General features: G+C 61.3%; 2 protein-coding genes across 2 annotated transcripts in view; both read left to right on the forward strand.

Moving 5' to 3' along the window:
* Positions 1 to 14,685, forward strand: part of LOC144260047 (uncharacterized) — a 317,403-nt gene that overhangs the window by 111,190 nt on the left and 191,528 nt on the right. The gene's annotated exons all lie outside the window — the stretch shown is intronic.
* Positions 9,825 to 14,685, forward strand: part of LOC144261115 (SCO-spondin-like) — a 136,735-nt gene continuing 131,874 nt past the window's right edge. The window contains exons 1-5 of the mRNA XM_077810286.1: positions 9,825 to 9,928; positions 11,064 to 11,276; positions 12,480 to 12,562; positions 13,417 to 13,587; positions 14,092 to 14,305. Of these exons, the coding sequence (XP_077666412.1) occupies positions 9,825 to 9,928; positions 11,064 to 11,276; positions 12,480 to 12,562; positions 13,417 to 13,587; positions 14,092 to 14,305 (785 nt within the window). The remainder of the gene's footprint in view (positions 9,929 to 11,063; positions 11,277 to 12,479; positions 12,563 to 13,416; positions 13,588 to 14,091; positions 14,306 to 14,685) is intronic.

Below are 14,685 nucleotides of genomic sequence, written 5' to 3' on the forward strand. Positions count from 1 at the left end.
CCCAATGAGTCGAAAGAATAGTAAATATGGCAGGCGACCAGCTTGGCTTAACGGTGAAATCCTAGCGGATCTTAAACATAAAAAAGAAGCTTACAAGAAGTGGAAGCTTGGACATATGACCAGGGAAGAGTATAAAAATATTGCTCGGGCATGTAGGAATGAAATCAGGAGGGCCAAATCGCACCTGGAGCTGCAGCTAGCGAGAGATGTCAAGAGTAACAAGAAGGGTTTCTTCAGGTATGTTGGCAACAAGAAGAAAGCCAAGGAAAGTGTGGGCCCCTTACTGAATGAGGGAGGCAACCTAGTGACAGAGGATGTGGAAAAAGCTAATGTACTCAATGCTTTTTTTGCCTCTGTTTTCACTAACAAGGTCAGCTCCCAGACTGCTACGCTGGGCATCACAAAATGGGGAAGAGATGGCCAGCCCTCTGTGGAGATAGAGGTGGTTAGGGACTATTTAGAAAAGCTGGACGTGCACAAGTCCATGGGGCCGGACGAGTTGCATCCGAGAGTGCTGAAGGAATTGGCGGCTGTGATTGCAGAGCCATTGGCCATTATCTTTGAAAACTCGTGGCGAACCGGGGAAGTCCCGGATGACTGGAAAAAGGCTAATGTAGTGCCAATCTTTAAAAAAGGGAAGAAGGAGGATACTGGGAACTACAGGCCAGTCAGCCTCACCTCAGTCCCTGGAAAAATCATGGAGCAGGTCCTCAAAGAATCAATCTTGAAATACTTGCATGAAAGGAAAGTGATCAGGAACAGCCAGCATGGATTCACCAAGGGAAGGTCATGCCTGACTAATCTAATCGCCTTTTATCATGAGATTACTGGTTCTGTGGATGAAGGGAAAGCAGTGGATGTATTGTTTCTTGACTTTAGCAAAGCTTTTGACACGGTCTCCCACAGTATTCTTGTCAGCAAGTTAAGGAAGTATGGGCTGGATGAATGCACTATAGGGTGGGTAGAAAGCTGGCTAGATTGTCGGGCTCAACGGGTAGTGATCAATGGCTCCATGTCTAGTTGGCAGCCGGTGTCAAGTGGAGTGCCCCAAGGGTCGGTCCTGGGGCCGGTTTTGTTCAATATCTTCATAAATGATCTGGAGGATGGTGTGGATTGCACTCTCAGCAAATTTGCGGACGATACTAAACTGGGAGGAGTGGTAGATACGCTGGAGGGGAGGGATAGGATACAGAAGGACCTAGACAAATTGGAGGATTGGGCCAAAAGAAATCTGATGAGGTTCAATAAGGATAAGTGCAGGGTCCTGCACTTAGGACGGAAGAATCCAATGCACCGCTACAGACTAGGGGCCGAATGGCTAGGCAGCAGTTCTGCGGAAAAGGACCTAGGGGTGACAGTGGACGAGAAGCTGGATAGGAGTCAGCAGTGTGCCCTTGTTGCCAAGAAGGCCAATGGCATTTTGGGATGTATAAGTAGGGGCATAGCGAGCAGATCGAGGGACGTGATCGTCCCCCTCTATTCGACATTGGTGAGACCTCATCTGGAGTACTGTGTCCAGTTTTGGGCCCCACACTACAAGAAGGATGTGGATAAATTGGAGAGAGTCCAGCGAAGGGCAACAAAAATGATTAGGGGTCTAGAACACATGACTTATGAGGAGAGGCTGAGGGAGCTGGGATTGTTTAGCCTGCAGAAGAGAAGAATGAGGGGGGATTTGATAGCTGCTTTCAACTACCTGAAAGGGGGTTCCAAAGAGGATGGCTCTAGACTGTTCTCAATGGTAGCAGATGACAGAACGAGGAGTAATGGCCTCAAGTTGCAGTGGGGGAGGTTTAGATTGGATATTAGGAAAAACTTTTTCACTAAGAGGGTGGTGAAACACTGGAATGCGTTGCCTAGGGAGGTGGTGGAATCTCCTTCCTTGGAAGTTTTTAAGGTCAGGCTTGACAAAGCCCTGGCTGGGATGATTTAACTGGGAATTGGTCCTGCTTCGAGCAGGGGGTTGGACTAGATGACCTTCAGGGGTCCCTTCCAACCCTGATATTCTATGATTCTATGTGCATGATAATCAAGGTGGGCCATTTCCAGCACAAATCCAGGTTTTCTCACCCCCCCACCCCCATACACACACAAACTCACTCTTCTGCTTGAATTTGAATCCAGGGAACCAATCAGTGGAGAGGGAAATGGTCAGTGAAAATGCAGATGACCTGGCAAGCAGCAGGGAGGAGCAGCTAGGCTCAGGCTACCTGCCTGCCTGTAACCAGACCAATGGGGCTCCCCGCTCCCCTTGCACACCAGAGAGGGGGGCTCAGGGTGCTCACGCTGGCTCTGATGAAGTGAGGAAAGCAGCGAGCTCGCTGCCTACCCCCACAGGGACAGAAAGGGCAGCGCTGAGCACAATGGGAGCTGAGACCCCAGCTGAGTGCGGGGAGACACAGGCAGGGCAGGGGATCTGTTGGGAGTGGCAAGGTGCTTGGTAAGGAAAGACTGGATGAGCCTAGGCAGCCTTGTGATCTGATGGCCTTGTCTAGTCAGCAGTGTGGGAAGGGGAGGAGGGTGGAAGATGAGTGTCCCTGGACCTTACCTGTTAGCTGGGTGGAGAATTGTGACAGGGAAGGAAATGTGCTCCTTTCTGTCAGGGGTATTGACTTGCCTATGGAAGGAGCTACTCTGATCTCCAACCAGCTGTCTGTGACCAGCCCTGTGTGCTGGGACCAGGGGAATGAGATCCCAAGCTGTGTGTCTGGTCAAGGAGAAAGTGTGTCCGGCTCTTCTTTGTCTGTGGAGCAGACAGAAGGGGCCTTTCAGCCTGTGATGGTTGAGGGTCGTGCAGTTGTCTCAGAGCTGGTTCTGGATTCAGCTAAAGCCCAGGAAGGGAAGGGTCCTAAGTTTGTGTCTGCCCTGTAACTAGGTCGCATCCAGTTAGTGTCTATGTAAAATCCCAGAGGCCAGACAATTCTGGTGCTTGTGTTTTGCCTGTTGCTAGTGTGTTGTTGGGAAAGGGTGTCGCAACTCTGTCTAATCAGGGTGAGATCCTAGCCAGGGCACAAGGAGAGCATGAAGGTGATGTGATTGTGTTACCTATTGAGGGTGTGGAAACCTGTAGCAAGAAGGAAAAGATTCCTGAACTTGTGTGTGGCAAAGGGAAGGAGAATGCTTCTGACCTTTTATCTAGGAAGTCTGTAAGTTTGCCTGAAAGGGGATTGTGTAGGAATCCGCCGGATGGGCCAGAGGTAATAGTGTATGTAAGGGAGACCCAGAAAGAGTCTGTTGTTGCTCAGGAAAGTGTTCCTCTAGAGCAAGCCCTTGGTAAAGAGGGTAAGAGCAGAATTTCTGTGAGGGGTGAATTGTTGCATAGAAAAGCCCCTAGGGAAAGGAATCCTCACGGAGTCTTTGCAAGCAGTTTACTGCAACTGAAGGGTGTGAAAGTGATTTAATCAAGAAAGTTTCAGTTCCTAGCAGCCAGAAATGTTCTGTTGTGAATGGATCCACTGACTTTCCTATTGAAAGATCCAGTGTGGATAGCTTTGAGAAGATCTCAGATGGAGTGAAAGCTGTTAAGAAAGTTAAACAGTCCTATAACCAAGTGGCTGTGTTTGGCCAGCTTGTTGGGGAGAAGACCCAATCCCAGTTTGACCCCCTGGGGTTTTGGGGTGGCCAAAGGGCACGGGCTGCATAAACCTTCCGACATGCGAGTGCTATCGACCACCCCCAACCTAAGGGAGGGCGTGAAACTGGAAGGGCCTGGTGTAACTCCTACCAAGGAATGGGAGAGATGCTGGGGCATCCATGGGAACGCTGGTGGCTTCGAACTTCCCTAGGTCACCGGCTAAAGTGACCCCGCTCAGTTCAATCTCGAAGGGGTGAGAGATGTGACGAAGTGGGACTGTTCTTAATGTTTCCTCTGAATAGTGTGGGGGTGCCTCAGTTTCCCCTATGCAGTTCTTAAGTATCTAGGGGGTGGGGTAAGGGTGTATGATCATTGCAGAGCCCTAGAGGGCAGGTGTGTGCAGGGGTCTGAACACAGAGAATGGCCAACACCCTTTTTCCTGGCAACTGATGGCCTGGGCCCTTCCCCCCTGCAAGGTGAGAGCTAAAAGGTTGGAGAACAAAGGAATCAGGTGACCTCCTGGCCCTGGAAAGGGATAAAGCCCAAAGGAGGAGGGGCTGGAGGGAGTTTCAGTTTGGGGCTGGCTGGAGACATGAAGTACAGACAGGGTTGTCTGGCTCACTGCCCCCCAAAATGGACGCAGCTGAGGGGTCCTGTTCTCTGCACCTACAAGCTCTGTGTTAGACCCTGTTCCTGTCGTCTAATAAACCTTCTGTTTTACTGGCTGGCTGAGAGTCACGTCTGACTGCGGAGTTGGGGGGCAGGACTCTCTGGCTTCCCCAGGACCCCACCTGGGCGGACTCGCTGTGGGAAGCGCACGGAGGGGCAGAGGAGGCTGAATGCTCCGAGGTCAGACCCAGGAAGGTGGAAGCTGGGTGAGCTGTGTGTCTTGCAGACAGGCTGCTCACAGGAAGGCGACTGCACCAGAGTCCTGCCTGGCTTCATGGGGAGCAGTTCCAGAGCATCGCCCAGGGACTCCGTGACATGTGGTGCCCAGCGGTGCTGAGGGCCGTCTGTGGCTTCTGCTGCCATTTTGGGGAAGGGCCAGACTTGGGGAGGTGAAGGCAGAAATCAGAAATTCACGAGAACCCTTAAAAAAACTCCCAACGAGCCGAGAGTGAGCCCCCTGACAGAGGGTGAGCCCCCTGATAGCAGCGTGAGAGCTGGCAATGCTGGGCCGTAGGGGGGTGTGCAGCCCCCGGCACCACGGGGCCCGATCTGCAAGTGGGACCTCTGGGTGCTGCTGCAACGCAGACAACAAATCACAGCAACTGTTTGCCCGCCTTTGCATTGTGAGGGGTGAGTGAAAGTTATCAGCCACGGCTGGGCCCTGGGAAGCAGTGAATAGCCAGAGTGCAGCGTGCTCCAGCCACTTGCCCTCTCTGCATTTCACCCACCTCCTTCTGCCCATCGCCTGCCCAAAGTTGCCACCTGGCTGGTTAGCAGATTTCCTGGGCTGGCTTGGTTCCCGCTCTCCTGGTCACCGCCCCACAGCTTGGCCTGCCATGCCGTGCCGGGACAGAGTAAGGAAAGTGATGAAAGAATGTAAAAATGCACAGACTGCCATGTGTGTTTGGGTGGCCGGCGGCCGGGTTTTGCCGGGGGTGGGGGTGGCAGGCGGCCGGTTTTTGGTTGGGGTGGGGATGGCTGGCAGCCAGGTTTTGGCAGCGGGGGGAGGGGGGACAGCAGCCAGGTTTTGTTGGTGTGGGGTGGCAAGTAGCCCGTTTGCCTCTGTCTGGGAGGAGGCTACCCTAGGGCTGGAAGCAGGACCAGCGCAGGGCCCTGAGGGCAGTTCTGCACCCCCTGGGAGGCTGGCGGGGATGCCAGGGGGTCTCAGCGAGCCACGTCAACCCACTGAACGCGCCCAGAGGGGCCTTACTGAGAATCAGGCCCTGGCGGGTCGCTAGGCAGTGGGAGAGAATACAACCATGCCCAGCCGCCCCGGGATGATGGGGAGGGACAGACTGGGGAGAGGCAGGAAGGGGGCTAGGCTGTGGGGAGACACGGGGAGGTGAGCAGGGTTGGGGGGACCCATATGCTCCCCAGTTAATAGGGCTACACAGGGCTATACGGAGACTACTCAGGCAGGGCAAGGAGCAGACACATCTCTCTGCAGGACCCTAGCAGCGCCTGGTGCTTTGCAGTCTCTCCCTGTCCTGAATTGCTTCCAGTCTCAGCTAATACGCCAGGCACTGAGGATGGGGCCTGGGTGGACACTAGGGAGACTGCCCCCAGGCGGGAATTACTTACTAGATGCTGCCGGACTGGAGCTGGCCTGGCCTCTGCCCAGCTCAATGTCCCATCTCCTGCTAGGGCCGGGACTAGCTGCTGAAGAGGAAGATGGGGGCAAATCTGGGCTAGCCAGCCCCTCGGGGAGCTCCTGGGGGAGCCCAGGACTGAGGGGCGGCAGCAGAGCTGTGGGTGGAAGCCCAACTCTGGACTAGTCCGCGGCTGGTGGCCGGCACTGAGGGATCTTACCAGAGCAGTACTTTTCTGGGGAGCCGTCCCTTCTGGGGTGAGCCCTGTGCGACCCAGACCCTGCCTGGGGGCGTGGTGAGCTTGGTCTGCCTGGAGGCACTCACTGTGCTTTGATTCTGTCCTTACCCTCTCCCCCTGCCCCAGAAGTCTGACCCTCTCCCTTCCCTTCACTGAGTGAGGGGGCTGCAGGGGGGCAAAGCCCTGCTCTGGCCTCGTACATTCTTTGTGGGGATGAGCCAGAGCCCAGGACGTGAGGATAAGGCAGATCCGGGTCTGGGACGGGCGGCTGAAGGGGAAGCCAGCGGGGGCCGAGATTCCAGCCCAGCAGCTGGGAAATCCCCAGGCCACATCCTAGTTACACACACGAGCCCCTGTTCTGGGCAGGCAACATCCTGGAGAGCCCGCACGCCAGCACCGGCCCTCCCAGCTGCTGCTCCCCCACCCTGCCCATGAGGGGGGAGGTGGCACAGAGCTCTGCTTTCAGGGGCCTGCCTGCCTCCCCAAAGCCCCCAGGGGTGTCCTTCCCTGGGAAGCAGCTCGGTCCGGTGGTTAGAATAGGGGGCTGGGTCCCAGGACCCCTGGGTGCTCTCTGTGGTGCCAGGAAGGGAGTGGGATCTGGTGGGTAGAATAGGGGCTGGGCGTCAGGACTCCTGGGTTCTCTCCATGCTCCCAGGAAGAGAGTGGGCTCTGGTGGTTGGAATAGGGGCTGGGCGTCAGGACACCTGGGTTCTCTCTGTGGTCCTGGGAAGGGAGTGGGCTCTGGTAGGTAGAATAGGGCACTGGGTGTCCTGTTGGCAGGTGGCTGATCACTGTGTGACCTTGGCGGAGTCTCTGCCCTCCTGTGCCTTGATTTCCCTATGTGGGAGGTGGGACCCCTGTACTTCCCTGGGGGCTGGGGAGCTCCCTGTTTGCAGAGGGGGTTGTGCACATGTCCCCTGCTCCACACACGCTAATTGCAAGGGGCTCTTGTTATCCTGGCTGGGCCCCACGGCCCCTCGCTCAGAAGCTACCGAGGTGCAGCTTTGCATGCTGGGACTCGTAGTCTCTGTGGCCCACATAGCCCAGGACCTGTGGCCATGGCAGGTTACAGCTGAGGCCCAGGGAGGCTGCAGGCCACGAGCAGGGAGAACTGGAGCCGTTAGCGACGGGTGAACGGGTGATCCAGCTGGCTCCTCTGCCGAGCCCAGGGCATGGCTGGTCCCTGCACCCTTCCCTGGGGCCGCGCCCGGTGACTGTCACCCACGGGGCCCCCATCCCACCCTGGAGACAATTGGCTGGCTGGGATCACTCTGGGGGCTCAGACCATCCCATTCCTCGTTTCTGTTCCCCCTGGAGCTCCCCTGGACCGTTCCCTCCCCCCTCGGGGGTCACACTCTTTAGGCAGCTCCCAGCCGGCCGTCACCAGTAAGTTCAGATGCCCCCTGCCCAGAGACACGCAGCGCACAGGGCTCCGTACCCGCCGGCCAGGCCTTGGCTCATCCCCCCAAGTGTGTCGTGCGAAGTGTGGGCTGGAAAGACCCCGGCCCCCTGTGGCCGAGGGGAAGGTGGGGGTGGGGGGTTTCCGTCTGAGTGGGCAGAGCGAATCCACGCCGCAGCAGCTGTGTTTCCCGGGGAATTCTCCAATCCAGGCTCCTCCGATGGCTCCGAGTCCGGTTAAACGGACAGGATATAAAGCCCTCCCTCCGGGCTGCTGCTGCCCCAGTCCAGAAGGGAAGAGCCATCCAGAGATGTGGCCCTAGGTGCAGGGAGTGGCTGTGGGGAAGGCAGACCCAGGCGAGAGCGCTGGGGCTTTGGGACTCCAGGAGACTCAGGTAAGGGGGTTTCGGGTGCGCGAGGGTCCTGCGGGCTCGGAGCAGTTAAGGGTGGAAAATCCTGGGGAGACTCCTGCCCAGCTCCCACCCCAAAGCCTCTGAAGCGAGGTGTGCAAGATCCCCACGCTGCAGCCCCCACTCTCATCCTGCCCAGCGTGGCTGTGGGCATCCAGTGTACTTCCTACCCCGGTATGAGCGTGGGGCAGAGCAGGGATCTGCCTGTCTCGGACCGCTGGTCAGAGGAAGCTGCAAAACACCGTGTGGCGGACAGTACTGAACTAGCGAGTCCCTAGACGAAGCTGCCTCCCCATAGCAGTTAGGGGTTGGCAGGAGGGTTTCTAGCCTTTCTAAATTCTTGCGCTATCTAACATAGCTGTGGATGTTATTCACATGAGTGTCTAGTCAAATCCTTCTTTGAACCCACCAAAGCTCTTGGCCTCAGAACAATCTTGTGGCAGTGGGTTCCAAAGGTTAGCTATTGTCACAGAGTCCTGGGGCGATGCTCTGGAACTGCTCCTTACGAAGCCAGGCAGGACTCTGGGGAAGTCTCCTTTCTGGGAGCAGCCTGTCTGCAGGACACACAGTCATACACCCTTACCCCACCACCTAGATACTTAAGAACTGGATAGGAGAAACTGAGGCACCCCCACAATATTCAGAGAAAACATTAAGAACAGTCCCGCTTCGTCACAACTATATCTGGTGTCTCTAGAAAAGCCAATGTTTCCATACCCCACGCTGTGCTGTCAGGGAGAGTCCCAGTCTGGAGCCCCTCTAGGGAGGGGAATATTCTCCACTGCTGGGTGGGAGCCAGCGGGGACTGTGCCAGTCTGGGCCTCCCGCAGTAAAGGGGGGCTGACCCCTGTTACACCTTGGGGCCCGGTGGAGGGGGCAGCTCTGCGATGGGCAGCGAGGTGCGGGATCAAGGTGCTAGCTGGCTGGCTGAGACATGCGTGTGAGCACGCTGCACACGCTGGTGTGGGCGTGTGATTCCCAGCTTGGGCGGGCTCCCACGCTAGCTCTGCTCGAGTACGTGCCCACGGGGTCAGGCGGGGCGGCTGGCCTGACCCCTCACCGTGCCGCCGCTCCACGCGGCTGGTCTTAGCTCTCTCACTCCAGCCCAGCGAGCGCCTCTGACCCCCGGGGATTGGCACCTCCCAGCTGGTGCACAGACGTCCCCCATGGGACCCTCACCAGTGCTGGGCAAAGCCAGCCCCAGGGGAACCGCTGGGGTCCGTAGGGCTCCCCCGCCTGCTCCTACTGAGCGGGGCTGTCTGTGTCGTGAGAACGGCCACAGCAGGTGAACGCCCCCGGCGGCTGCGGGGCGAACGGTGGCCATGCAGGGCGAAGGTTTGCTGGCCATCTGGCCGCTCTTTGATGCTTTCTTCCATTTGGAAAAGCCTCAGCTGCAGTCAGGGAGCAAAACACTCCTGTGATCAGCCTCACCCCACGGATAGCCGAGAATAGCTCTGACGGGCCGTGCTGAAATGCCTTGGTGTGAAGGGCTGGACCAACCCAGAGTAACAAACCCACCCGGGAGAGCCCTGGGCCGCTCCCAACCCTGGCTTGGGGGGTCTGAGCTCCGAGAGAGCCGTGGGCTGCTCCCAGCCCTGGCTCGGGGAGTCTGACACCCCCCGGGAGAGCCCTGGGCCGCTCCCAGCCCTGGCTCGGGGGGTCTGAGCGCCGGGAGAGCCGTGGGCCGCTCCCCGTGGAGCTCTGGGGGTCTGACACCCCCCGGGAGAGCCCTGGGCCACTCCCAGCCCTGGCTCGGGGGGTCTGAGCTCCGGAAGAGCCCTGGGCCGCTCCCCGTGGAGCTCGGGGGGGTCTCGGCTGGACGGTTCGCTGTGAACAGTGGCCCAGCTGGCCCTAGCAGAGTGTGGAGGTCTGCGCTCCCCCCGCTCCCGGTGAGCCTTTCTGTCTCGGCAGGCGGCACTCGGCGACGGTGAGGTTGGCTGCGGGCCATGCCGGGCACAGCACAGGGCCGGGGCCTTTGCCCTCCCACCGGGGAGCTGATGGGGACGCTGGTCTGGCTCTCGCTCTGGGTGACGGTGGCGCTGTCTGAGGGGTAAGGATGTGTCTCCCGCTTTGGGTTCTTCCAGGAGCAGCCAGCCCCGGGCTCCCACCGGAGCTGTTGCACCCCCTACCCCCCAGGCCCTGCACCAGGAGGGCCCCTGCACGGAGGGGAGCAGAGCTGCGCCCCAGGGCGTGGGGATGTGAACCCCCAGGTGGCCCTGCAGCCACAGGGCTGCGCTCTGCCTGCCCGTGGTCCCCGGGCCGGTCCCCGCAGGTCCGCACTGCGCTGGGGTCAGTGGGGGGACGGGAAAAGCCTGAGTCCACTCGCATCCCTCAGGACAGAGGGGTGAGGCAGTGCCGGGGGCAGGGTGAGGGTTAGTTTAGGGGCCCCCGCTCTCCCCCTAGGCTGGGCTCCTCACCCCCCAACTCCAGCCAGTCCCAATGCCTCACAGCTCCCGCATGGCTTCGCCCTCCGCTGCTCAAGCAGGGGCTGGGCAGTCCGGTAACCCCATGGCAGCCCTCCCCCTTGTGACTCCAGTGAGAGTGCGGGGGGTCGGGGAGGGCTGGGAAGCCAGATCCCCACACAGCTGGGACGGGGGAGCCAGGCTCCCCGAACCCCGCATCGGAGCTGGGACGGGGGAGCCAGGCTCCCCGAAGCCCACATCGGAGCTGGGACGGGGGAGCCAGGCTCCCCGAACCCCGCGTCGGAGCTGGGACGGGGGAGCCAGGCTCAGCACAGGCCTGGGCTGCACAGGGGGGCTCCGGATCCGAGTGCTGAGGGTTTGGCGCTGGGACTCCTGGCCAGGCTTGGCCGGTTCAGGGCCGGGATTGCAATCTGGGGGGAGGGGTGGGAAAGGCTGGGTCCAGCGTCCTGGTTTAGGGGTCTGGGTCCAGGGCTCTGGTTTGGGGGAGCTGGGTCCAGGACGCCAGTTTGGGAGTGCAGGGTTGTGGTTTGGGGGTCCAGGGCTCCGGTTGTGGGGAGCTGGGTCCAGGGCTCCGGTTTGGAGGTCCAGGGTTGTGGTTTGGGGGTCCAGGGCCCCGGTTGGGGGGAGCTGGGTCCAGGGCTCCGGTTGGGGGGGGCTGGGTCCAGGGCTCCGGTTTGGAAGTCCAGGGTTGTGGTTTGGGGGTCCAGGGCTCGGTTGGGGGGGCTGGGCCCGTTCCTCGTGCGGATGCCGGTGCGGTTGCAGGCGCTGGTGCGAGAGGACGGAGCAGGTGACAGAGGAGGAGGTGGTGAGCCCCCGGCGCGAGCAGGCGGTGCCCTGCCCGGACGTGTACCAGTACAACCTGGCGGGCTGGCGCATCGACCAGCACAGGATGCGCCAGGCCTACGGTGGGGACCAGGCCATTGCCCACTTCCATGCCCAGGCCGGGCCCACCGCCCCCCTGTGCTACATCTACAAGTGAGTGGGCCGGGAGAGCGGGGGGGTGTCATGGGGTCCCCGGGCGATGCTCTGGAACTGCTCCCCATGAAGCCAGGCAGGACTCTGGGGCAGTCTCCTCTCTGCGAGCAGCCTGTCTGCAGGACACACAGCTCACCCGGCTCCCACCTTCCTGGGTCTGACCTCGGAGCATTCAGCCTCCTCTGCCCCTCCGTGCGCTTCCCACAGCGAGTCCGCTCAGGCAGGGCTCCTGGGGAAGCCAGAGGGTCCTGCCCCCCAACTCCGCAGTCAGACGGGACTCTCAGCCAGCCAGTAACACAGAAGGTTTATTAGACGACAGGAACATGGTCTAACACAGAGCTTGTAGATGCAGAGAACAGGACCCCTCAGCTGCGTCCATTTTGGGGGCAGTGAGCCAGACAACCACGTCTGTACTTCACTCCATGTCTCCAGCCAGCCCCAAACTGAAACTCCCTCCAGCCCCCCCTCCTCTGGGCTTTGTCCCTTTCCCGGGCTGGGAGGTCACCGGATTCCTTTGTTCTCCAACCCTTTAGCTCTCACCTTGCAGGGGGGAAGGGTCCAGGCCATCAGTGGCCAGGAAAAAGGGTGTCGGCCATTCTCTGTGTCCAGACCCCTGCACACACCTGCCCTCTAGGGCTCTGCAACGATCATACACCCTTACCCCACCCCCTAGAGACTTAAGAACTGCCTAGGGGAAACTGAGGCACCCCACACGATTCAGAGGAAACGTTAAGAACAGTCCCACTTCATCACAGGGGGCATCCAGGCCAAGCCGGGGCCACCAGCGGGGGCAGAGCAGGGGATGCTGGGGGGAGGTGGGATCGGGGCGGCCAACAGGGAACCAAGGGAGATTCAGCCCAGGCTTGAATCCCTCAACTTGACCCCTCTCTGTGCCCCCATCCCATGTCTGTGCCCCACCCCGCCGTGTCCCCATCCCCTCTCTGTGCCCCCACCCCATGTCTGTGCCCCGTCCCCTCTCTGTGCCCCCATTCCCGCTCTGTGTACCCCCACCCCTGTCCTTGCCCCCCATCTCCTTTCTGTACCCCCATTCCCGCTCTATGTACCCCCACCCCTGCTCTGTGCCCCCGTCCCCTCTCTGTGCCCCCACCCCATGTCTGTGCCCCTTTCCTGTGCCCCCCATGTCTGTGCCTCCACCCCTCTCTGTCCCCTCATCCATCACTGTGCCTCTCCCCTGCCCGGCAGGCCCCCGGACACGAGGCCCGTGGTGTGGAACCGCACGGTGCGAGCCTGCTGCGAGGGCTGGAGCGGGCCCCACTGCACCCAGGGTGAGGAGCCTGCTGGAGCCAGGCCCAGGGCATCGGGCTGGGGCAGGCGGGGGCTGGGTTTGGGAGGGCGGGGGTGAGCCAGGCACAGGGTGTCAGGCTGGGGCAGGCGGGGGCTGGGTTTGGGGGGGCGGGGGTGAGCCGGGCACGGGGCGTCAGGCTGGGGCAGGCGGGGGCTGGGTTTGGGGGGGCGGGGGTGAGCCGGGCACGGGGCGTCAGGCTGGGGCAGGCGCAGGCCGGGTTCTCGGGGGGAGCCGAGCACGGGGCGTTGGGCTGGGGCAGGTGGGGGCCGGGTTTGCGGGGGGAGCCAAGCACGGGGCGTCGGGCTGGGGCAGGCGGGGGCCAGGTTTGCGGGGGGAGCCGAGCACGGGGCATCGGGCTGGGGCCGGCGGGGGCTGGGTTCGCGGGGGGAGCCGGGCACGGGGCGTCGGGCTGGGGCAGGCGGGGGCCGGGTTTGTGGGGGGAGCCGGGCACGGGGCGTCGGGCTGGGGCCGGCGGGGGCTGGGTTCGCGGGGGAGCCGGGCACGGGGCGTCAGGCTGGGGCAGGCGGGGGGCCAGGTTCAGGGTTAGGGAGCCATACATTGGGCTGCCCTGCACCCTCGGGAACGGGCCCAGGCCAACGCCATTGTGTTTAGCCCCCGTCCACACGGCCTCACCCCCAAAGGGAGTCCCGAGGCCACGCCGGGTGCCACGGGCAGGGGGAGCTTCCGCGGGCTCTGAGGTCTCTGTGGCCACCGGAGTTCTTTGGACACGTAGGGAGGCTCAGGGGTCGTTGGGGGCACAGCGGGGCCCCGATGGAGCATGACCCAGGGCCTGGCCTCGTTCTCCCCTGACCAGTGTCTGTCGCTCTCTCCCAGGCGAGGGCTTCCTGGGACTCTGCTTCTCTACATGGCAGTGCCAGGCCGGCCTGGGCACCTGGAACCTGTCCCTGCTGAGCATGGCCGAGTGCTGCGGGCGGCCCTGGGGCCGCAGCTGGAAGAACACCTCCTCCGAGGTCTGCCTCAGCTGCTCCGCCCTGCCCCTGCCAGGCGAGTGCTGGCTCCGGAGGCAAGGGGCACTGCCCTGCGTGCTGCTCCCAGTGCCAAGCCCTGCTGCATTCCCCCTGGGGCAGCGCCCCGGCCACCCAGCCAGTCCCACGCCACAGCACCATGGAGCCGCGGCCCCCGGGAGATGGCAGCTCCCAGCATGCCGTGCTCCCTGCATCGTGCTCTCCGGCACAGCTGCGGGGGTGCTGAGGAGCGAGACCCTCCCGCCCCCAGGCAGCCGCGACCCTCAGGAGAGACCCCAGGGTGGCCCTGGCATGGTCGATCGCCCGGCCCTGGGCAGCTGAGCTCTGACTAACCCTCCCAGGGGGGCGAGTCGGAGCCCCCCACGCCAGGTCTCCCAGAGGCCAGTTACTGGGTGCCCCCCAGCCCATGCTGCCTCTCCTCGCCCCCACGGCAGCTCACAGCAGGTCCCGGTTCTGGAGTTCTGTGGGTGTCACCGGACCGTGACGTGCCCGCTAACTGATCGGTCCCCTTGTTCTTCCGCAGGGGACCTGCCGGCCCCCTTCCTCCTCCGGCCCTTGCCCCCCACGGCCCTGCTGGGCCTGCCCAGGCCTCGCCACCGCCTCTTTGCCACCTGCGTCACCTGGGCCGGCTTCCACTACCGCAGCTTTGATGGGAAACATTTCCACTTCCACGGGGACTGCACCTACAGCCTAGCCGCTGCCTCTGATGGCACCTGGGCCGTGGACATCTCGGGCAGCGGGACCTGTGCACCATCACACTGCCACCGGGTACGGGGTCTCACCGGGGTCTTCAGTGACCAGCCAGGGCCTTGGTTGTTGAGGGGGGGGAGACAGGAAGAAAGGGAGAGGGGGGTGAGAAAAGAGCAAGGGAGAGTGTGATGGGTTCGGTCACAGAGACCCCTTTGGGACTGTCACCTGATGTACTGAAGTTACCTCTGAGCCCGTTTTCCCTGCCAGCCTGGGACTCCAGAACCCTGCCTTGTTGAGCCAGACACGCCGCAACACAGACCCAGGTCTGGTCCACGCCCCAAAGCTACAGGCTTTAACTGAAAACCACTCAGCAGGTTCCCTGTCTCCAGCACCCAGACACCCAGCTCCCAATGCGATCCAAACCCCA

The sequence above is a fragment of the Eretmochelys imbricata genome, chromosome 2, assembly GCF_965152235.1.
Source record: "Eretmochelys imbricata isolate rEreImb1 chromosome 2, rEreImb1.hap1, whole genome shotgun sequence".
Taxonomy (NCBI): domain Eukaryota; kingdom Metazoa; phylum Chordata; order Testudines; family Cheloniidae; genus Eretmochelys; species Eretmochelys imbricata.